This window comes from Passer domesticus, chromosome 2 (assembly GCF_036417665.1).
Source record: "Passer domesticus isolate bPasDom1 chromosome 2, bPasDom1.hap1, whole genome shotgun sequence".
Classification (NCBI taxonomy): domain Eukaryota; kingdom Metazoa; phylum Chordata; class Aves; order Passeriformes; family Passeridae; genus Passer; species Passer domesticus.
The window spans coordinates 70,829,214-70,853,234 of NC_087475.1; the positions used below are offsets into that span (position 1 = coordinate 70,829,214).

At 39.8% G+C, this 24,021-nt stretch overlaps 1 protein-coding gene across 1 annotated transcript in view; it reads left to right on the top strand.

Moving 5' to 3' along the window:
* Window positions 1-9,151: 9,151 nt before the first annotated feature.
* USP12 (ubiquitin specific peptidase 12) overlaps window positions 9,152-24,021 on the top strand; it is a 32,706-nt gene continuing 17,836 nt past the window's right edge. The window contains exons 1-2 of the mRNA XM_064409149.1: window positions 9,152-9,423; window positions 20,084-20,164. Of these exons, the coding sequence (XP_064265219.1) occupies window positions 9,376-9,423; window positions 20,084-20,164 (129 nt within the window). The 5' untranslated portion in view covers window positions 9,152-9,375. The remainder of the gene's footprint in view (window positions 9,424-20,083; window positions 20,165-24,021) is intronic.

Genomic DNA, 24,021 nt, shown 5'->3' on the forward strand with positions numbered 1-24,021 from the left:
GACCATCTTCTTACAGGTACCAATTACTATAAGACATTTATCAAACTTCGGGTTTATCATTTCAAAAGCAATTAAGGTCCCTTTCTTTCCTTACTAACAGAGCAACTTCTCAATCAACTGGTTTTATTATTCAATGTGTCCATTATTCAGTTATTCAATGGGTATCATCATTCAATGTTTTCTCAAGCTTCTTGTGTTACCACATTTTTGTCTCTCTGCAACCTCTCCTGGGTCCAAACCAGTTACCCAGGAACAAGCAGCTCCTTATATTGTCACCATCAGCTTCACTGTACATTTACTTGTTTTGGCTAAAGGTAATTAGCCACTCCTACACTGATACAGATGATAATTACAGAAAATTCCACTCCTTTGTCATGGAGGAACTCGGCTGCTGCCAGTAGCAAATCTGCATAAGGTGGGGATTTTTGTGGGGATTTTCTTTTGATAATGTACGGAATATCAGTGTAGAATTAATATTCAAATATATTTTAAAAAATCCGATCTTTCACAATCCAACCTTGAGCCCTTTGCTAGCCTCTTGGGAGTTACAGTTTAAGAACTGGCTTAATGATTAGGGTGCTATTTTCTCTTCCTTTTTGTCTGATCTCATGCATACTTCTAGCTGGAAGAACAATGCTTGCCCTTTTTCTGTAATTATTTGCACAGAATATCTCCTTTACACTTTAATTTTACCAAACTAAATTCTCCATTTTCCTGAAGCCTCCACACACTTAGCAGGCTCTGTGCCTTTTCTCCCATTCCCACACACCTCTCTTGATTATCAGTGATCCAATTTATACACAACAGTCCCAGTTAACTTGTTTACTGTGAACTCATTACTTCTGAGATACTTTCTGCTGTGTACTGAGGATGATCACAATCATCAACAAAATAAAGGTGCTGTAGTTTAAAAAGGTCTGATGGATATAACAGCACAAAGTAAAAATGTGGGTGGAATCATTCTCTAGTCTATAAATACTCTGTGGCATTCTATTAGCAAATTGGCATCTGAAGTGGCCATTTGCATTTCTCATTAATTGTTCTGATCACAGCTATTAGCATAATTGTTTTTAATTACTTATGAAATGGCAAAGAACCTTGCTGGAATGAAAGGGCTGTATAAAATATTGCTACTTTCATTTCAGGTAAGTAAATGTTTTCTACTTAGTGTTAGCTGAACTCCAGTAAGCACAAATTTAAATTTCTCTTCCAGCTATGCCAGGTTAAATTTGCTTTTCTGTATAAATGCCTAAAGACAAAGTAGACGCTTTACGATTTTAATAGTGCTACAAAATGGTGGTTTTAATAATGCATGAAGTAACCAGAGTTATTGCAAACTCATTGTAACAATCTTTCCGTAAACATTATTGTCTTGACTTTAGATTTAAATATCTGGATGCCAAAAGAAACTCCTATCCTGCTTCCATAGTATCTTCTTGAAAGAAAAGGAAGGAAGGATCACATCCAGAATCTACAACAGTAAAAAGCACACTGTTATCTGCATTAAGAGTGCTTTGCATGTGTTTGTAATTCCACTTAAGTATTCTTTCCTAGGTGCTTTAGCAGTTTGGATCTGTGGTCAGAAAATGTTGGCCTTCACTGTGTGATTTCCTTTTTGCCTCCTTTCCAAAGTGGGAAATGGTCTGTAGCTTCTGCAGTCGTACACATACCAGTATCTTAAATGGTGAACCTGAGACAGGGTCCTTGCATCACAAGGCACAAATGCCTTAAAACAGTTGTATTTTTAAAAAGTACATGTGTGTTTACTTTCGCCCAGTTTTGAATATTTTCAGTCCTGCCATCATTTTCCAGCTTTCTAGCTGACTGAGCCATAAACTTGTTATAATAAGGTGAATTTCTCAAGTAATCCTCATCACCTGATCCCAGGAACTGTGGTTGCAAGGGAGCTATCAAATATCACAAGGCTTGTGTTAAAATAATGAGAGTTGGCTACATTCTGACAACCCCTGTCAGTGAGACAACGATAGCTGCTCTAAACAAAAACTGTAGCCAGAAAAGAACAAATTAATGGTCGGTCAAGGAGAAGTGAAACAGAGAATTAGCAAAGGGTAAACCTGACCAAACTTTGACCAATCGAGGATAAACTAGACCAACTTTCCCATCTATGTAATAGGAATAGTAGGACATATGTATGGAGCAGGGTTATTGTTAAGGATCAGTTAATTGGTATTTGTGAAATGCTTTGGAGTCCTTCATGGAATATGCAAAAAGTAATATGAGCTAATCAGCATATGGGCTGCTCCAAGGTAGCTGCAACTTATTCAAGGGAGAGAGTCATGTGAAGGGACAAAACAAGGAAAAATTCCCACAGGGCATGTGGCAATAAGTGCTGCAGGGAGAGAAAAGGAAATGAAATTGCAGGGCAAATGGAAGGAGGAAATGAGACCATACAGGACAAAGAGGTGATGCTTGCATTACTGCAGTACAAAGACACAGGGCACAAACTGCAGGAAATGGAGCTTTATTAGTTCTGCTGCTCTTTCGATAACTTGCAGTTGATTGGTGGGTTTGGATTTTTTCATTGTTTGTTTTTTTCCCTTTTCTGTTTGTTTATGGGGTTTTATTTAGCTTTGTTTTTAGAAAAAAAAAAGTATAACCAGAAAAAAAAATAAAAATATAACCAGATGGGACTATTTAACTGACCATCTGCAAGTACAGAGGGGAACTGTGGGTTCTCCAGGGTATCAATCTTGCAAGAGAAGAAATCAAAATTATTCTACTTCTGTACTGCTGACAAAGAGAGCATTGTTTGAGAACTGATTGCAACAAGGACTTGAACAATAGCTTTAGATCAGCGGAAACACAAAATATTGCTGTGACACATGTTTCAGTTAAAACAAAAGTAATTCACCATCCGTTTGTGTCATGAAAGACACGGGCTAACAGTAAGTGCTCTTTAACAAATTTATTATCACCACAAAGCCGTTTCCAATATGTTTTTCTACCTCTTATTGGATATTATTTCCTACTGCATATACTTCATGCTGGTTTACATATTCCTCCTTAGCCTCCCTTGTATCCTGGTACTGCGGAGAACTGATTAGTGGGGGAGACTGTAACACACAAACTCTTCACCTGGAGGCTGCCTGTTGTCAGATGGTGCGTCACTGTTGTTATTCCATGACAACTAATCTTGCTTTTGGGAAACTGCTGCGCGGATCACAAAAATAAAACCTTGCTGACTGCAATGGGAAGCGTTGCTTGGTATCCTGGTAGGGAACACAGAGACTGAGGAGGCATCTTGCACTCCTTACCTCTAATAATGGATTTTCCAAGTTAGCGTTAGACACTGTCACTGACTCCTGAAGTTTCAGGCTAAGGAGAAACTGGAGTTACTGAAACAGTGGCATCTCGTGTGCCTGGATCAAGGATCAAAGCCATTAATTTTTAAAAAGTTTCCATTTCGAAAGCATTTCATTACACTATTAACACCCCCCCCCTTCTTTTTAAACATACTTGTGGCCCTATTTATTCAAAAGATTATGTTCAGAACAGTGTAAAAAAGCACACAGTTATTATTTTTGTGCGTAGCCCACATCCTTTTATATCGAGATCACCGAGACCCAAGCTGTGCACACTTCTCTTGCAGAATACAATAACATCGTTCAAAAGAGTTACCATTTTATAAATGGACTCTTTTTCTACAAATTGTAACTTTTTTTCCAGTTAGAATTCCATCTTTTTTTAGAAGTCTAAAGACTCAAACTGTGATAACAGTTTAGAAATCTACTGTTATTTTCAACATAACTAAATTCTTACATTTTACAGTCCATTGGAAATCTCTCTTAACTGATGTATATTTTATATTTGTAGAAATTTTTATTCAGTTTAGTAGCATAGCATGTTTTATTTTCCCTTTTAGCTTCTCAGATGCTGGTTATCCTTTGTATAGCAGATTAATTGTTTGCCAGCTATACATATTTGGCAAGATGCCCAGTATCAGCTGAGCTGTGAAAAGCAAAGTATGAAAATATCTCCGTCTGTGAACTCAGCAAGAAACAAATATTAACCTCTGCTTAAAAACAAAAAAATAAAACAAACAAAACCCATCAAAACCAAAAACCAACAAAAAACCCAAGAGAATTCAACACCTTTACTGAGGAAATCTTTGATCTTCTAAAATGAATGTAAGGGAAAAAAAATCATCATGAGCAAATTTTACCGTGTCTGAGAACTCTTGCCTAGTCTATTTTCTTAGCAGATTTGGTCTAATAATGATTATTTTCACAACTCTTTGTAAAATATTATGAGATCTACTGATAAAAAACACTAATAAATAAAAAATATTTATCTATTGTACAATTATACATCATAATTTGTACATTTTATATACTTTCCTATAATAATAACTTGCTCATATCTTGCTTATGATTACAACTAAGAAAACACATGCTTTTGAACCCATGAATAAAAATGCATCACTTGTTTAACTACTTGCTCTGATCCCCCCATATCCAGGTAATTTACCACCACCCCTGTTGTGGCTGCCAGAGAGCCTGTACAACTGTTATGAAAATAGTTGTATTTTCTGAAAACATACCTTCAATGTAATTTACAAAAATAATGTACCAATACAGATGTTTCACTGTCAGTCAGTACGAGATGGTTTGATAACATTATTTTGAAAATATATTTCCTGTTGTCTCTTCAGTTCCCCAGAGGGATCCAATTTCAATTTTCATAATGCATTAAGATCCAGTGCTGTATAATTTATGCAGCACCAGGTTTTCCTGGAATTATGAGATATGAGTTGGGGAAAATTTCCTTTATGTCTTACTCTCTACTGCCTCGTAGCCCAAATCCTGGAACACCCATTGTCTACAAAGCAAGATGCATTTCCATAGCAAGGCTGGTTAATCTATCATGAGAATGGTGGATGACCTTTGCTGGGATATGTGTCAATAAAAATACATATGGTGAATTCAGATGGCTTTTTTGCAAGGACAAAATCACCCCCACTATTACATCTGGATCCAAAGTTAAGAGTTTCCAGAACAAGTGGAGGTATACAGAATCATAGAGCCATTTAGGTTGGAAAAAGACAATTAAAATCAAATCCAAGCATTTACCCAGCATTTCAAAGTCCACACTAGCCCATGTCCCTAACTGCCATATACACAAAGCAACCTGTTCTGGCCTCAGATCTGACTGTGCTAGAGCTGAAGCTTGGACTGAGGACCTCCAGAGGCCCTGTCCAACCTGAAATACCCTATTGCAGTATGCTCTTGCAGGGAGCACTGTGCACACTAGTCCAACAGCAGGTGTGGTATGAATGCATGCAGGCAGTGCACCAATAGTCAGACCAGCTTGTGGTTTGGTTTGACTGGCTAGCAGAGGGGTAAATAGACTTGTGGGACCAATTCTGTTGTCAAGCAACATTAATGAAAACCTGATGGGCCCCACATTCAGCAGAACCATGTATAGTCACAGATGGATGGTACAGGCACAAACACACCTGTACCATGCCTACTCTTCACTTTCTGAAGCCAACCCACACACCCTAGAGTAAGCTGGGTGCTTGCCAAACCACAAGATTATGAAACAAGGAGAGGCACAGGTTAAGCAGCAGCAGTTTACCCTTGTTACATTTTTTCTTTACTCCTCAGTGTCTCTGTACACTCGCAGTGTAAATTCTTCAGAAGACAGAATGGGGTTCTCTCTTAGTGTCTCACATATTGACTGAGAAGGCAAAGTGCTGTGGCCTCTGACTTGTATTCTTAGATGTTGTGGTAATACAAATGCTATGCAATAACCACAACTTCATGCTCTTAAAGATTTTCAGGGCAGGGAAATAATTATATCTGTTCAACTGATGTACCTCTGTAAGAAAAGAATCCATTCTTTAGTGAAGCCTTTAGGAGATAGTGTAGGTGCCATTTCTCTTGGCAGCATATTCTGACCATTAATGTCTCACACTGTTAAAAAATGTGTGCCATTTATAATTAAAACTTGTTTCATTTCAGCTTATAGGTATTTTTCATGTTATGCCTCTCACTGTGCAAGATTAAAGATCACTGTAGATACCTTCCAGTCTTTTTGAAAAGGCAAGCAGATTGTGCTCTTTAAGTCTCTCCATACAAAGAATTTTCTCCTGTCTCAAATAATTTCTCAGCACTCTTTTGACAGCAAGGACACCAGAGGCTAGTGCAGTGTTACCACAAAAATCTGTTCAATGCCATATCTGAAGGGAAAATAATGTCTGTTCCTTATTGCCACATCCCTGGTTCCCTTGTTATATAGGCAAGAATTCACTTATTTGCTTATGCCATAGCATTAGACTGGCCCATGGCCACTCTAAATTTCTTTTTAGTCACTGCTCTGCGCAACAAAGCCCCTCATCTCTGCAGATGTGACCTGCTCACTGTATTTTTAAGTGACTCTACTTGAGTATATATCAAAATATAATGCACCTGAATGGGATGAATTTACCAAACAATGCAGATCTTACGATAATCCCAGAAAAAATTGAATTTCTCATTTAGCTACTCCTTCTATCTTGACAGCATATCAATTTTGCTTTCTCAGTGCTGAAAACATGAATGCCTTTATTTGTTTTTCCTGCTGTTAGGATCCCAGCACTCTCCTGCCAGCTTTCCTTAGTAACTTTACCCTTCAGTGCCGCTGTTCATGGCATAGTTCATCTACCAGTTTCCTGAATAAACCTGCCTGATCCTCTAAATCCAGGGTTGATAATCTCCTCCTCTCCTTCCTCGGCCTGCACAGGATCATGTACTGAACTCCTCAATCACTACAGCCCAGGCTTTGATAACCAAGGGATTGATTACTACATCCCCAGTTCCTCCTTGGTAGTGAAGAGCAAATCCAGCTGCAAAACACTCCTGGGTGGCTCAATTAAGAAGTTATCCTTGATGCCTTCCAGCAATCTCCCTGATTGCTTGCATCCTAATGTGTTATACTTGCAGCAGATATCAGACAGGCTAAAATTATTCCCAAATCCATGGTTTGTGATCAAGAAACTTCCTTCTTTGTTATTACAGTTCCCCTCAGCAGATTGGCTGGCCAGTTGGCAAAGATGTTCTGGTTGCCTTTTGTCAGGCAGTGATACAGGACGTGACTGATATCTTTTCTCAGACCAGGTCAGTCACCGTGCTGATCTATATGAATTACAGGCATTCTGTTTTCAAAACTCTGTAGCCTCAAGTATACACAAACACATGCACAGTCCTGGTCTACCAACCCTATTTTTCCTTAGTTCACCAAATGGACTTTGGTTTTGAATAATTCCAGTTGCCCCAAAGGGCTTGATGATGACAACTACGGGATGATTTTCAATTCTATTCCTCATTTCCTCATATTTTACTCTAGTTTAATGGTTGATTGTGCAGAAAGTGTTTCTGTACTTCCCCTCATTCTATGTGGTGTGAGTTCAGTTTGCTTATAACACAGCAACTCAGTTTACACAGAACAAAATGAGTCTCTCTGTATGTTACTAATTTAGCATCTTCCCAGCTGCTCTTAGTCTCCGACCACGATTATCCATACCTGCCAGATACAGGCCAGCACAGCCATACATTCTCCACACTTTTTGAAATGTAAGCCAATAATAACTGAAATAACTCCAAAATAACCGAATTTTTGCTTTGGAACTAGAGACAGAAAGAGAACTTCACAACAAGTATACTTTACCTTCTTTCTCTAATGTATGGGAAGGAAGAAACTTCTAGGCAATCTCTGATTTTCCAGTTGAGTGCCTTTCAAAATTTCCTGCAGTATTCTCTGGCCTGAACGGTTCCACTTGATGCTACATAATTGGTTCCAAACTGAATTATCTCCCAGATAACGGTATCAGCTTCTGCAACAGTGCAATTGCTTTTTGTGCTTTTCTGCTTCAGGGAGACAACACACTGCCTTATTTTTTTCATGTCATGTTTTGAAATTTGGTCTGCTCTGGATGGCAGAGGAATATCTGTTGTGGTGGATCTGACTAATACTGTAAGGAATTGTTTTGGAGATGTTTCTGGCAGCAAATGTATTTCAGTAGATGAACTGCTGGATATCTGAAGGTTTGACAGGTCTATCCTGCTAAATACCCATTCTTGCTTTTTTTGCTCAAAAATGGCCAATCCACTACTTTTGTTTCTATTCTTTCTCATTCCCCTGATGCTGTCCTCCCCCATGGTTTCTGTGGCAACAGTTTCAGAATGTATTCATCCAAGAGGTGTTCATTTTCTCAGCTACCATACTTTTGAAATATACAATTTGAGATGACAGGTATCTTATAAAATGGTTTTATGTGATATAAAACCATTTTCAGGATATTTCAGGTTGCACTGGAGTTCATTTATAATACTTTCTAAAATCATATCCTTTATGTTTCAGCTGAAGGAAAATTTACTATTCCATTAACTTAGTTGCTAAAGAACATTTACTTCTGAAGATCATAGAAATTGCAAATGATTTAATGTTGTAGATATTAAAACACTTTACAGTGAATAGATGTATTTATGATCAAGACCTTGTGTGCATTGACATTGTTCGTAATAATAATTCATCTTGATCTACAAGATTTTTCCTATGTGTGAAAAAAGACATGGTGGCAGATATCTTGGCTGGCTTTGTGCTTCTTCAGTGCAGGTATCAACTCTTGAACAAGGCATCCAGATTTCTTCTTACAATCTGCAGACAAACAATATGGTTAAGCCCTTTCTCAAGTAGGTCCCTCAATTACCGGGTATGACTACTCTGCACATCAGCTTTATTTTCCCACATGTCTGAGGCTGGCGCACTGTGGTCCCTTCCAGCCTGACCCATCCTGTGATTCTATATCGGAATAGGTTGCCCAGGGGGGTGGTGGAGTCGCTGTCCCTGGAGGTGTTTTAAGAGGCGTCTCGCTCGGGCGTTGGGTGATGTGGTTCAGGGATCACAGTGCTGGGTGGACGCTTGCACTGAAGATCTTAGGGATGTCTTCCAACCCTGCCGATTCGGTACTCTGTACAAACTCTGGTGCCACGGACGAGCCCGTCGGTCCGCTCTGCGCTTCCCGCGGCGCCGTGCCGCGCCGTGCCGCGCCGTGCCGGCCCTGGCGGGCGGGGCGGAGGGCGGGGAGCGGGGCTGTGACCCGGCGGGAGGCGGGGCCGCGCCGGGCGGGATCGCTGGGAGCCGGCGGGCGCGGCGGCGGCGGCAGCGGGGCTGTGCGGCGGCGGAGCGAGCGGCGCGCCCGGCCGGGGCCCCGCGCCGGCGGGGCGGGGGCTGCCCCCGCCGCCTGCCTTCCCTGCTTTCCCCCACTGCCTTCCCTGCTTTCCCCCACTGCCTTCCTTCCCTGCCTCCTGCTCCCGCCCGGCCCGGCTCCGCTCGGCTCGGCGCTGTGATTGGGCGGAAGATGGCGCTGGGCGGATGGAAATCCTAATGACAGTCTCCAAAATCGCCTCCATCTGTACCATGGTGAGCGAGGGCCGGCGCTGGGCGGGCTGCGGGGGCGGCAGCGCGGCCGTGGGAGGCGGTCGGGAGCGGAGCGGGGCTAATCGGCTTTGGCAGACTCAGCCGGGATGCGGGCGCCGAGCGGGATGAGCCGGGTCCCGGCTGCGGACGGGGCTGGAGCGCGGGGGGACGGAGCGCAGCCTTCCCCAAAGTGTGCCGAGAGCGGGGGCAGCGCTCCGGGCATCGCCTCCGGCCCGGGCTGCCTGCTGCAGCCGCGGTGGTGACGGGCGGGCTGCTGGAAGCGCCCGCCTTCTCCCGGCACACTCCGTAGCGTCCCTGCGCTCCCGAGTGGGGCTGGAGTGGCCCATCCAAGCCCGGGTGCTCCCCGGGTTCCCCAGACACGTGCGGGCATCCCGTGGTCCCACTGGTGTGCATCGATCCAGGTCCCGACAGGAGGCTTCTCCCCGTGATCGCTTTCGCATTGCTCGCTCCCGTGGTGAATTAGAGCCATAAGCAGGAGCACAGATGTGATAAAGCTGTCTTGGGTTGTTTTAAAGAGGGGTGGGGAGCTCAGTAATGTGCTGATGGAGGAGTGATGAATTTAAGGAAGGAAATATCCCTTAGTCAGTAGAAGTTACTGGTTGTTATGGAAGAGATGTGCTGATGGTTCATAGCAGAAGTTCGTACATTTGTGCTCTCTTCTGTCTATTCCATTGCCGTGTGAAAGTTCTTGTTACCAAATGTGTTTCCACGGGGGAAGGGAAGAGATGAAAAAGGGGAAAAACGCGCTCTGTCATCTACTCTGTTAATTTGCTGAACTGCCATTATTATGTCTCATCAAACAGTGGGAAATGCTTACGTTTCATATTATTGGAAACTGATTTATGGTTTTCATAAATCGTGCTGCAAAGAGGCTTGAATGTCTCAAACAGATCTTCTGGAGGTGGCCTGTGAGAATTTTGAGTGAATATCTGTAAGCCCATAGGATGGGATTGCTCAGGTGGTGTTTAGTCACTGGAATAATGGTTTTTTTGACATGGGAGGTGACATATTTTAGTTTGGAATTGGAAGAGTCTGACTTCTTGAATTTATCAGCTGTATATTTATCAGGCGTCATACTGACATCTTGATGTGGCCAGATTGGTGGGACATGTACCATGTGCTTCAGGAGTGTCCATTCTCTGAAGGCAGGTTTTGGGTTGCTGAGGAATCAGTGTGATTGTCCCCTGAGCTGGGGTGATCTTTTATTGCAATTCTAGCTGACATCTTTTCACCCAGAGCTGGCCGCTGGCCTTTGTGTCAGCATAAATTCAGTGCTGGCCTCTTGATTTGGGTCAAGTGTGAGACCTCACTGCTCTGCTTCTGGACTGCGTACAAAGCATAGGTCTGGACTGCACAAGCAGATAGTTTAAGATTATTCTGTGTGTCTAATGTTTATTAGAAATGATGTTGTGTCACTGAGATTTAGGTCAATCCTGAAATAAAATTTTCAACAAAAAATCTTCTTGTTAGTGACTAAAGTGTCTGTATCCATAAAGCTGAAATTCTGATGGCAATTAAATACTATTTGTCCAATCACTGTCATGTGCACTGAGGTGGATGAACTCCAGGCATAAGATTTTTGTTGGGCCTTTCTAATCCATAAGTTTTAATAGTACTGTGATATGGGACACCTAGCATAGGATTCCAGCTGTAAAAGCCTTTCAGCAGTTAATATAAGATTGTGCTTAAAAGTATATCTGTAAAGATAGTGTGAAGGAGCACGTGGTATTTGCTGTGCTGTTGTTCAGAACTGTGTGGTTGAGGCGAGCCAAATCTTTAACAAGAGTCAAATACTTATGTTTCAGCATATGTTTTGCAAAATGGAAGAGGATTATAATTGCTGAGTAATGCTATTTTTTTTCTGGCAATGCTTCTTTGTGTCAACACACTTTGATAAAGTGCCAGACAACTACCTAAGAATTCTTACAAGTTTTTCTTGCCTTTTCCCATGCCTCTTACAAGAACTCTCAGACTGTTCTGTGACTTCTTGTGAAGAAAAAAGTTCTTGTTAGTACAACACCACTAACAGGCAATTTTTGTCAAGAGACAGTTTGTGCCTACACAAACCTAGCATGTGTGTACAGTTAAATCTGTAACAGAGCAGTCTAGAACTATATTGAAGAAACTCTTCCATTGCAGTTCTGTATTACATGACTTCTTTTTTTTAATCCAAATTCAAGTTTTGCTTCTGCTGGCACATTTATATTTTATGTGTCTTACCCCTGCTGTTCAAGCCCTGAATATTATGAAGCAGTATGTTATGTTTTATAGTATGGGCATGTTGTGTGAAGAGTGATAACCTGTATGTTTAGTTTATCTCTGGTACCTTTTGGGGATGAGCATCCTGTTTGTGTTGGTTGGTTCCTTTGTATATGCTGCGTTAGTTCATTGGTCAAACACCTCAGTGTTCATGCCAATGTTAACAGGGCTCTTTCTGCAGTAATGTGTCCTAGTGTTGTATTGCCTTTCAGCTTCCTTAAAATTCTTTGCTGTATATCACCATTCACATGCTTCCTTGTGCTGTAGTAAGTCTTAATTACAAGGCTGGAGATTGTGGAAAAGCTCTGAAAATACCTTTACCTTGAGTGCTTTAGCCACTGTTCTTGTTGTGGCTGGATGAGGTTAAAATTGTGTGGTCTGCTTTTAAAATGATTTTTAAAGTCTTTGCAGTAAAAGTAGAACTTGGTCTTTACCCTCATCCATGACTAAAACTGCAGTCAAAGCCTTACGTGACTGAACTGTATGGGATTTTTATGCATGGTTGAGGAGAGATAAAGTAACCTAGGCTAACTGCAGTGAAGATGTGCCCCATGTTATACTCACAGATTGCATCTAGGACTTCTGACTTCTGCTTCTGTTGTCTAGAATCCAGGAAACACTTGCTAGCAGTTAAAAGGCATCAAGTCTTTGAGTAGCTGAAGCAGAGGGAAGATGGAAATTACATTTGTAGCTTAAAAGCTACGAAAAGCCTCCAAGATGTCAGTCTCAGACATGCACAAGGGAGTTGTAATGGCAGTAGTACTTGTTTTCAGTGTTTCTTGTAAAAAGTGGCTGATGATGTTGACACAACCCGAAGAAGTGTGATAATATTTTAAAACTATGCTAATCTAGAAGCTGTAGCACTAGACATCAAAATCTTCGTGTTTTGGGTGTTTGTCTCTGCATTCCCTTCTCCGTCTGCCATCTCAGCATCTTGCATGCAGGTCTGTCACTGAATATCTTCAGTGATTGTTTCAGCCCCCCAGCCCTGACATGGAATACACAGTTGGTGGTTAGATGTTGATTGTGTGATGTAACAGTGTGTTCTGCGTGAGAACCTCTGCTTGTCTTACAATCCAAATTTTTGTTGTGTTTTTGAGAGGATTAAGACGTGCAGAGTCACTCTGAATGGCTGGCTATTGTCCTTTTCCTGCCTGCCTCCTCTCGAGGGGCACTGTCAGGAGCACCCTTTTGTCCCTTTCAGTCACATTTCACTAGGGTGAAGATGTTTCAGAGGTGCTAGAGTTGAAACAAGCATGTGTGGGAAAAGGCATCAGACCCTGGAAGTGCCCAGCTGAGGGAAGGTTGAAGTGCACCTACCTTGAGTGTCGTAGCAGAGAGGCTTTATAAACACTCCCAGCTGCAGGAAAATTTTCTAGCTTACTGTGAAAGAGGTGTGCATTTATGGGCTTTCTTACTGCTTCAGGAATTGTTTGTTTACAGTAGGGTTTCAAACCTGATTGTGAAATCTGCACTTAATGTAAATTGATGTTTGCCAGAGTCTGCAGCCGGCCAGCAATGGCTGTGATGTACTCATCGTGTTCCTTCTAATTGCACTGTCTCCTCTGAAGCACAGATTATAAGACTTAAACATTAATTGATGATCAGGTTAACAGATTCCACAGGAAAGTATACAGAGGACCCATGCTGGAAGAAATGAGAATTGAATTACAGCAAGGAGAGAAAAGTTATGGGAAAACAGCTTCAAAACGAGGAGGTGACAGAAAAAAAACCAGCAGAGAAGGAGAGGACTAAAGCAACACAGAGGAAACCTCAGTGTTGTGGGGTTCCTTTATCCAGCTGTCTGACTAGCTCGTGTAGCACAGTTGGCAAGAAGGAACATGTGCTGTGTGTCAGGCACGGCGTTTCACTCTGGCACGGTGACCTGGACGTGCCGTGCTCCGGGGACCGGGCTGTTCAGACATGTGCTGTGTTGTGGTGGCTCTGTTGCAAGCCCGGGAGTTTTTGGAGAAGTATTTGTTGGGCAGTGGGGTGGGAGCTTGCACCACAGTGGGGAAGTCCACCCGTCTGTTGGAGCTCTTATCAGGAGACACTTCGATGATAAACACGGCACTAAGACTCAAGGATTTGTCATCATCATTTTTCTAGCTGTAACATGCTGCAATAAAAGATGAATATTTATATTTGGTCCTTAGAATACTGGGTTTGTGGCACTGTTTAGTATACTAATTAATTTCAACAAATTTGTTTTCAATTTTCATCAAAGTCAGAATATGACTCTTAACATAAAACAATTGTCAAATATGAAACACAAAGAAGAAAATTCTCCAAGTTACCTAGTTGTAAAGCAGTATCTATACCAGTACAGGGAATTATTTACTTGACTTATTATTTATTTGGATGATTTGATTTATGTAACTGTTCCATTTTCTTTTTACCTGCACATGTGTGTATATTCATCTTGCATGTTCTAAGCACAAGGGAAAATGAAATACCAGTTTGGACTCTAGTCTGGGCAGCAGAATTTTTAGCTGTGTCAGTGGGAACAACTGATCCCATTACTAGACAACACTTGAATAATTAGATCAGTCAGTGATGTGGTCTTTGTATTTACTTTTTACATTCCTGAAGCAACTAATTTGCATTAAAACTTCTAGGAATGATTCTGTAAAAATGTGGCAAGAGGGCCTTTTCTATTCAAATTTCTTGAGGGGAAGAAGTGTATAAAAGCTGTGTAAGGACTAACTTTTGTTTTCCTGACTTAGGGAGATTGCTAAAGTAAAATGCTTTTAACAAATGGTTCATTTCAGTAAGATGTATCTGATCTTTCAGTTGAGGAGAAAAATAATCTATATATTTTCTGCAGTAAAACCAGGAGGTTGTATTAATGTGAGGAGACCAAAATAAGAAAACATCTTTACCATCTTTTATAAACTCAAATTCTTTTTATGATTCCATGAAAACGGGAAGTTATAAAAACAATATATTTGTTTTCTGAAACTGGAATTATGTAAGTAATAAAAGCATATAAAACACACCACAGGATGCAGCTTATAAAAAACAGCTATTGAGCAAATGTGTTTTCCCCACTTGCCCTGCATTTTGGGTAGTTAGGTGAGTCTAATTTTTCTGAAATATTAGCTTGTCTTTGACTTCAGTACTCAAAAGGATGCACCATCTTACACTTCTCATGTACAAGGAAGTGCTGCTACCTGTAGTTGCTGTGAAGGAAAATACATTGTGACTGTTCAGTGGGGCTTGAAAAGATGGGTTTGGTAGACATACCAAATGTGAAGAGAAATTAAGTTTGTGCTTTGGTATAATTTTCCTTACTCGGACAGAGGTGTTTTTACTTCATACTCAGAAATCTTTTGTCTTAGCTGCACATGATGAGAGTATATAGGACTATGTCTTAGACTGATTAATAAAATAACACTATTTGGAAGTATTTAAAAAGTATTAACTGAAACTATTCAAATATTTAATGTATTAATAATGCATGTTCTTTTGCAAAGAAATGAACGACAAGGATTATTGAATCCCACTCATATTTCACTGCTACTTCCTGGCTAGAAACACTATCAAAAGAATTGTGTTTCAGTTTTGGTTGCAATTGAAGCAACAAATATAAGCTGATTTAAGATAGCTGTTCTCTTTGCTCTTAGTCCTGATTCGTGTGAGTACACAGAAATGTAGGCATTCACATATTCTGATAAAATGTAACTGGAAGGGTAGAATTCTGCATTTCTTCTTTAGCAGAGAATTCCTGCCACAGTGTATTAATTAGTGCATTGGGATGTGAAATTCTGTATATCTTCACTAGTTACATAGACAAGGAAGAATCTTTCTAATCAAAAGAAAAAAGGGAAAGCAGTAGTGAGTGCTTCTGTGCTGAGATTTATTTTTGCAAATTATAAGTCATTCCATTAATTTTACCTTTGTTCAGGAACATTGTTATTCCTGAGTTTCCCTTTTACTTGTGATGCCATTCTGTCACTAGAAAGAATAATAGTTCTGTGTTGTGTGGTGGTATGGTTCATTTACCTGTAGCTAAGGTGATGTTTAAAAAATTTTGCTTACATATGCCTGTGCAACATGGTTTAGTTATTTGAGTCACCTTTAATCAGTGTTGCTCCTTGCTTCTTGAGTGAGGTGGGAAGCATTGTAGGGAAGGATCTAGCATAGTGCACGTGTGAAGGGAGAAGTGGATCTTCGGGATGCTGGTGACAAATGTAAGTTTTCAGAAAAGAAAATTGTATTAAATTAGCATTTCTCATTTTACTGAGGAAATATACAGCTTAGTTAAACTAGAAGGTAAAGCTGTTAAACAGTAAAAAGATGACCCACCAAGCTCTCAAGTGATCTTTATTCCAGAAAGGGATAGATCAAACCCCCCTATCCCAGGCCAATAGGATGTGTAAGCCTCCAAGCACGTTAGGCTGGTTATGAATCAAGGCTTTGTAAGAGAAATTCTGCCTGCTAGGTTGGATGCTAATGACCAGGTAGGACACTTTAAAGCTGCAGTTGTTTGCCTGCTTGCTGACATGCTTTTAGACAGTATTTTTATTGTAGGGTGGCATCCCAATTTCCCCTGCTTTGGTTTGCATCTTGGGAGCAGTCTTAGAGTGCCCAAATTAGATGACTTTTGGAGGAAACTACATCAGACAACACAGATCAGCTGCAGCTGGTGTTCAGTCACAAAGCAGCCTGTAACTAATCTGGCAAGAACGCTCTGCAGCCCAAGGTGTGTATGCCAGGTCCTAAGCAGCAACTGATTTGTTTTACAGATTGGCTCCAGTTACCTTATCCCTGTGTCAGCTGTTGGTGTCTCAGAAGGACTAGTTCAACACGAAACACCACAACAGCGTAGCTCTGAGGCTTTGAGAAAAGGCAGTAATAAATGGCATTTAATGATATTGTTTCAGCAAGTGAAAAACAAAACAAACAAAAAAATGCATCTGCATTTGGCTGTGCTTTGGTTTTTTTCTGCCCTTTTCCATTGAAACATGTGGTATCAGTGGGCTTTTTAGTTTGTTTTAGAATTTTGAGATTATGTATATTTGTAAAACATGAAAATCAGGAAAATACAACCGTACACATTTCAAAGATAATACACCTTCCTATTCCACTGTATTTCCTGGGCTTTGATTCCGCTAAACTGAAATAAAACCCTCATCTAGTTAGTGCTAAATGTGTTGATTTGTACTCAAGATCTTAAAAAAAAAAAGTTGAGACAATTAAGGGACTTCTGTGACAAGCACAGATTCTTATCCCTTCAATAAGAAATTAGCATTTAAGGCAAAATTTATAAATCCAGTAGTATGGCTTTTTCCTTTAACTTGATGGAGGAGATACAACAATTAATGTTCAACTGCTTTGAACACGATTAAATAAAGGTTACATTACTTATCATTTTGAAGGATGAAATCTGTAGTAGTTCAGTTTTACACCTGACTTTCATTAGGTTTGTAAAGGTTTTTGTGTAATCATTGATAATTTTCAGTAACAAATAAAAAGCAAATCTTGATTTCGTACTGTGTTCTTGTAAACACACCTTAGTTGCAGAACTTTCCACTTTTAAAGCTGTTTTGCATGTACCACAAGAAATGAGTGTTCTCTCTGCCTGTGTTATTGTATTTGTGCTGGAAGGGGGTTAATGTAAGGCAGTGCTTGCTTGTGCAGCTTTTACACTCCTGCAATGCTAAAAGTGGTAAATCCTAATACTACTGCAATATTATCATCTTCTTGGACTTCTGGTGTGCCTCTGTTGCTTCTCATTTCTGGATAATGACCAGGTGTGCTTCCCCGCAGAAGGACAAGGGAAATTGGAGGTGGATGATGTGCTGACCAAACTTAATGATGTTCCTTTCTGTCCCCTGTGTAATATCCAGGCCAGGTTTCAGTGTGGAGACTGAGCACCTGTTGTGTGTGTTATTAAGTGAGGCCCCCCAAAAAGAGAGTTTTATTTGGGGATTTTCCCTGGGGATCCCAGTTAAGTGGCAGAGGAATAAACTCTCTACTCCACAACATACAGCACAGCCTGAAATTTTCCAAGTCCAGTAACTCCAACTTGGCTGATGAAAAGAGAGGCACTCCCACTTCTGCCTTAAACCTCCTGTGTCCTCATGTCCAGGAGATGACACAGAGCCATAATGGTTGGTGCTGCTGCAGTGCTCCCCCCTGCATCTGTATTTCCATAATGGAAGAGTCAGCTGGGACTGATAATGTGGGCTGTAATCATGCCTGGGAAACACTTTGAAGCAAGGGATAATTAGGTTTTAAAATAGCTTTTATGGGTCAGTTGTGAACACGCATTTGGTGTACTCTTGCTGTGTTTCTGCTCTTTGCAACCACTACACTGTGCACAGGATAAATGATTACTTTGGAGGGAGAGGTAGCATCCTTTATGACAGACAAAAAGAGAGCTGTAAAGGGAAGTCTGAGTAGCTTGAGGGGTTTTACAGTGGCGTAAAACATCTGAGCTGGTTTGTGCTAACATTCATAAACAGCTGCATTTAAACACAGATGATGCCGTGCTTTGAAGTCATGTGAAAGTCTGAGCCTTGAATGAAGCTCCTTTGAATACTCAGAAAACCGTGACGATCTGGTAGTATCTCAGCATGTCTTTCTTATTGCCAAGTCGGATCTTTATTGTGCTAGAAAACTAAATACAGTGTTCAGGTCTGTGCAAACAGAAACATCAATGTTTATATCATAATATTTACCTTTCAAAGATGGAGTAAAGTAGCTACTCCACCCTAGCTTTGAAAAGAGAAAGAATTTCCTTAAACCTGCTCTTGAATTTATTTTTAAAGAGGTAGAGATTTTAAGAATAGTGTAAAAGTCCCCCACAGTTCCTTCTTTTTCCTCGTTTATTTGTAATATTCACCTTACTGGAGCTTGTGGATACATTTAAATAAGGCTGCAAAACTAAATATTCGGAGTCTCAGAGTGCTTTAATCTTAAATGAGGGTTTATAGCCCGTTTCCTCAGCACTATAATCTCCATTTGAAAACACCTTCTGAAGTAATAAGCACTGCAGCTAAATCCTCAGGAAAGGAGAGGCTTTATCAAACTGGGGAATTGGAGGGGATGTGACTGATGACAGGGCTATGCTGTGAATGGAGCAGAGCTGTGGTGTGTAAAGCACGGAGTTTTCCTGGCTTTTGCCCTATTCTGGTTAAGGTTGTTACCTCCTCATGGACCTTTGGGCAAGTGCTTCCCGTTTCAGAGCTGCTAAGGTGGTTTGTGTAAAGTTCTGCAGTACCAGGTCATACTGTGGCAGATGCCACATCGTCATCTCATTTTTATTGTACACATTTTAACACAGTTCTAATATTCCTTCTGTTACACTTCTCCCCGTCTGTAATTAGTCTGTGCAATCCTGTGTGCTGGTTTTGGTGCAGTCCATGATTTTGGTGTAAATTAATTGTTGTAATATGCCATGTAATGGCTATTTGTTATATCTTTGCTGTGAAAAATGAACTTGTTGGGATGGAGTTGTGGTTTTAAGGTTCTTTGATGCATATTATGCTCTATTTTAGCTGCACTTGTATTCCTGCTGGAATATTCATGCTCATGTATTAGTCTCATTGAGGATATATATAAATAGATCTAGATATATAGGTATCAGTTTTGTTGAGTGCAAAAAGTTGTATACATTTCCATTTCTCTAAAAGCAATCAGTGTAAGAGCTCATCCAAAGTCTGACTTTTCCAGGATAGAAGTTTTTCTGTCTCTAAGTAGAACAGAAAACAATGTTTTTCTTTGAAGCACAGTGTTTACTGCACCAGTTCAGTCAACAGGCACAGAGTACCCAAACTAACATTCCCTGGCTTCTTTTTGAGGATCAGACCCAACAGATTTTTTTTGGGCAAAGGCTGCAACATTTGTAATGCGCATCATCACTAGCTGTACTACATTTTTTTTAGTTTTACAAAGTTTATGGCATTTAGCAAAGCACTTAGAATAACTTATATTTTCAGTGTAAGTGAAGCAGACCAGTGTCTTTGCTTCCTGTGAGCAATCTGCATCTCTTAACTTATTCTGGAATGTGCTTTACAGTGTGAAAATTACTCTTCTTAAAAGGAGCTCACCAGTTGGCCTTGTATGACCCGCTTTGCATCCTGTGTTAGTGCAAGTGTTACCAAAGTAATTCGACTCTGGAAAGAATAAGTAAAGAACATTGAAACAGTGTAATTGCATGAAAATACATAAAAACTATATAACTTTGAGATCCTTTTGAACAGCACATATTTGGAAACATCTCTAACGTATTTTTTAGTTGTAACCAGGTGTTTTGCAGGTTTTTTTAATGGATGGTTTGTTGGTTTTGATTGTTTATTCTTGCTGAAAAACTTTTTTCCTTAGCTGCTTTCACTGTTACCACACTAATATTTTGCTGCTTTTGATTTTTTCCTAGGGCGCCAATGCCTCAGCTTTGGAGAAAGAGATTGGTCCGGAACAATTTCCAGTCAATGAACACTATTTTGGTTTGGTTAATGTGAGTCTCAGAACATAACTTACTGCTTTGAAAGGACAGGAATAGGTTGGTTAAACAAGACTGGGATGAGTGAATGCTTAAAATTCTAAAAAATATAATCACTGAATATTCATATTATTGAAATGTTTTTCAGTATTTAGTGTATTTGTTGAAATATGCTACTGGATTGTTGAAATGGGCTCTCTATTGAATACTTTTATTTCATTTTATTAGTCGTAGGGTAATTTTTACATCACTTTCATGTTATTCAAATGTGTAAGTCTTAAAGAAGGCTACTTAAAATATGTAGCTTGTTGTTCATAATATGCCAATAAAGTAAAAAAAAAAAATTAAAAGAAAAAATCTTGTGTAAGACTGTGATGCTAGGTAGTATTTCTATCTGCTATTTATATAAAGAATTAAAAAAAAAAATACAGCCCAAAGAGGAAAGCAGAAAAAAAAATATTGGATTGTTTGAATCAATAATTTGTTTTAAGGAATGATTTAAACTTTAATTTCTGATATTAGTGATGAAAATTGTAACTTGTTAGAAATTGAATTATACTGATGTGAAATATTAAATTAACTGGGCTTCAGAAATGACATAGTTAAAACAGGTTGATTTAACAAGAGCTATTGTCGTGCTTTTCTTAGTGAAACTGATTATTTAAATGTTGTCCTGGTACTGTAAGGTGTCTCTACCTCCAGGTGCTGAGCGCTGACCTGGTTTGAGAGTCTGCAATCTGAGCATGCACTGTGGAGCCAGTAAACACTGACAAGCTGACTTCCGTGCATCCCAAAACCCCATCACTGAAATTCCAGTGATTTCTTTTCCTTCCTCATGCAAGCTGCAATATCCCCCAAATGCAGCTTTACTTCTCTGGGAAGAGGAAATGCAGCAGTTTCTCTGTTAATGCCTCTCAGTTCTGCAGCTGAGCTGAGGCTTTCCATTTTTCCAATGACATGATTTCTCAGATCTGTTATTCTGTTGACAGATAAACTGTTTTCCTAATTTCTTGTCCAAGTCCAGAGAGGATTTAAGACTTAACAGTGAAATTGTATTGTACACCTAACCTTAAAGTTTTTCATAGTTTGTACCCTTAGGAGAAGGTTCAATAAAGGACAATCTTCCTAATATGTCGTATCAACATATATCAACAAATTCTGGCTTTTTGTGCTCAAGAGGGAGGAGAAATTTGAGTGGATATCTGTCATTGCACTCATTTAAGAGGCAGGCAGCTACAATATATCAGAGTGCTTTTAATTTTGTGCCTACTGCAGGAATTTTGCTTATTTTAGCTTCAAACAATAAAATTTTATGGGCTAAAATTCTTTGAATTGTAACAAATAATAAGATGGGATCTCATTACGTTTATGGCACACTGGTGCTGTTTTTCAGGTAGAGTGGTTGGCAAAGGAAATTCAGTGATGTTGGTGCCTGAATGTTTTTCAGCTCTGTTCTGCGCGTTGTGTTTGCTAACACATCACATATACACCATAAATGTGCAATAGACTTGCAGCATGTAAATCTACCAGGAAAAGTGAAAGTAACAAACTATGGCCAATGACTAGAAAGAATGACAGTGATAATGAAAAGAAATACTAGATAATTAGATAATAAATTAGTACTATTAGATTGAGAAGTGATAGAAATCATCGTTTTTGTCTTCATTGATTTCTCTAATTTATTTGTAGCAATTACAGGAAGTGAATCTCCTAGAGGCTTATTAACATTTACTGCTAAGTTTTTCTAATTTGTTTATTGATTTTGTTTGTCCTAACTTTCTCCAGAGTAATGGCAAAAAGGGAAATAATGTGGAAGTCAGTAGGTTTCTGTGTGATAGGTGGCCATTTGAGGTGTCTGGAATACAGAAAAGCATTTTAGATAATGATGGCAATCCTGAAGTAGAGATCTGTCAATTTATCCAGTGGTGGCGTAAAAGAGGAGGAGGCAAAAGCACTGTTTTAATTCTTTTCCAGCTTTGTGGTAGAATCTAGAGATTGTTCAGAGGATGTGCTGAAAGAGCAATTTGAGAGGTAAAAGAAGACGTAAGAAAGGGCAATTATGGGAAACATATGGAAGACCAGATGGTTGATGGGAATGGAAAATTCAGCTTAGACTTGAAGGGACAATATCATTCACTAAATCAGCAGGAAATATCTAAGATATGTGGTAAGATGAAAGCATTAGGAATGTGATGTCCCATGCATCTGGACAACCAGGAGCATCAAGTCTGTTTATCACTCTTCTTTCCCTCTTCAGTGCAGCAAGGCAAACTGTTCCAATCTATGTGCTTCACAAATTACATCAATCATTTTATCCAGTGAGGGTGAAACAAGGTTTTTAATCTCAGAGAGCTGCTCTGGAAACTCTTAAGCAGTGCACCAGATTTCTAGAGCAGAAGATTTGATTATTCAGTCTCTTGCAGTGGATCTGTGTGTTTTGCAGAAATCCTTTTCACTGGAATGCACCAGTGCAAGAATGGAAAAGTTATTAGAGCTGCCAGTGCATCAGAGCTGGGAGGAGCCCCAGAACTGCTCAAAGACAGTGTTCCAAACAGATCTAAGTTCTTGTAAATCTCTTTGTTGAATGGGGTTCAACAACCACATTTCTCCCCAGTTGTGTGTGCATCAGAAGAGTAAACTATAAGTGTTTTTGGGTGTGCAGTGTTTCTGTTTTGCCTACTGTCTAATTTTTCCACATAGGTTTGGGTGTTGTAACTTTGCTTTCAGAATTTAAATGAGAAAAAGAAAAGGGGTGTGTGTGTGTAAAATGTAGAGAATGCAGTATTTTTGTGAAACAGTCTGATTTCTCAGAATTTAGAGCAGAAGAGCAGTATGAACCGATAATAAGAAAAAAATGTGGATTTTTTACATCTCTTAGTCATGTGTAGTGTAAGATGGCCCCAACAAGGTCTTTTTGACATTTTTTACTGCTGTTCTGAGGTGGGCTGGCCAAGCATGAGGTCCCAGAGTGCAGGGCTGGCACTGCCAGGTGCTGTGGCTCTGCGGCAGTGCTGGCTGGGCTGGGGAGCAGGAAGGTTTCTCTTGGCAGCCCAGCCCAGTGCTGAAGGTCCTGGATTAGAAAGCTCAGTGTAGGTGTTGAGTGGGTGGTGGGAGCACGGGGAGACTGGAGCAAAGGTGTTGGGTGTTTCTCTAAAGATGGGAGCTGAAGAAATACTGGTGGTCAGACCAGCATTTGTTCATTTAGCAAATTGAGTAGATGCGTAGTCTAGAAACCTCCCAACCATTTTCCACTTGTTGCTTAGTACAGGTACCTTTTCAATTTTTGTTCATGATTGGAAGCATTTATTTTAAAAATATTTTGAGTTTTGAAGTGATAAAGACTGATGCTTTAGAGATAAAGCAAATGTGAACTAATTAAATTTTCTTCAGGAGTTTGCTTTCAAACATTCTTCTGTTGCCTGCTGTGTTTCTCAGTCTGGTTGGAGAAAGCATTTTATGAACTTAATCTGGTTGCTTTTATTTCATGCTCACAGGCATGTAGGTTAACATACATTCATATTAAATTAATCTGAATTTTGTTCTGTGTTCTGAGGTCTTCATATTTTGTCCGTCTCTCACTGCATGGTTGCCATTCTAATTAATTTATCATCAGACTGCTCCTTTTTGAAATTGGAATCTTACGAAAATTCTAATTTGCTTGCTTTTCATCTTTTGACACTTGCTGTAGAAATTTTAGCAGTTTTCCAGTTTGATTAAATTTTAAGAACTTTCTTAACACTTTAATGTAGTTCTCTTTTTATGGCTGTTTCTAATTATAAACTCATAAACAGCTTACAATATTAAATGTTTTGACTGAAGCTACTGTGTGATTTCATCAGCTTCCTATAAGTTAAAAAGCCCCAGTTTTCCTC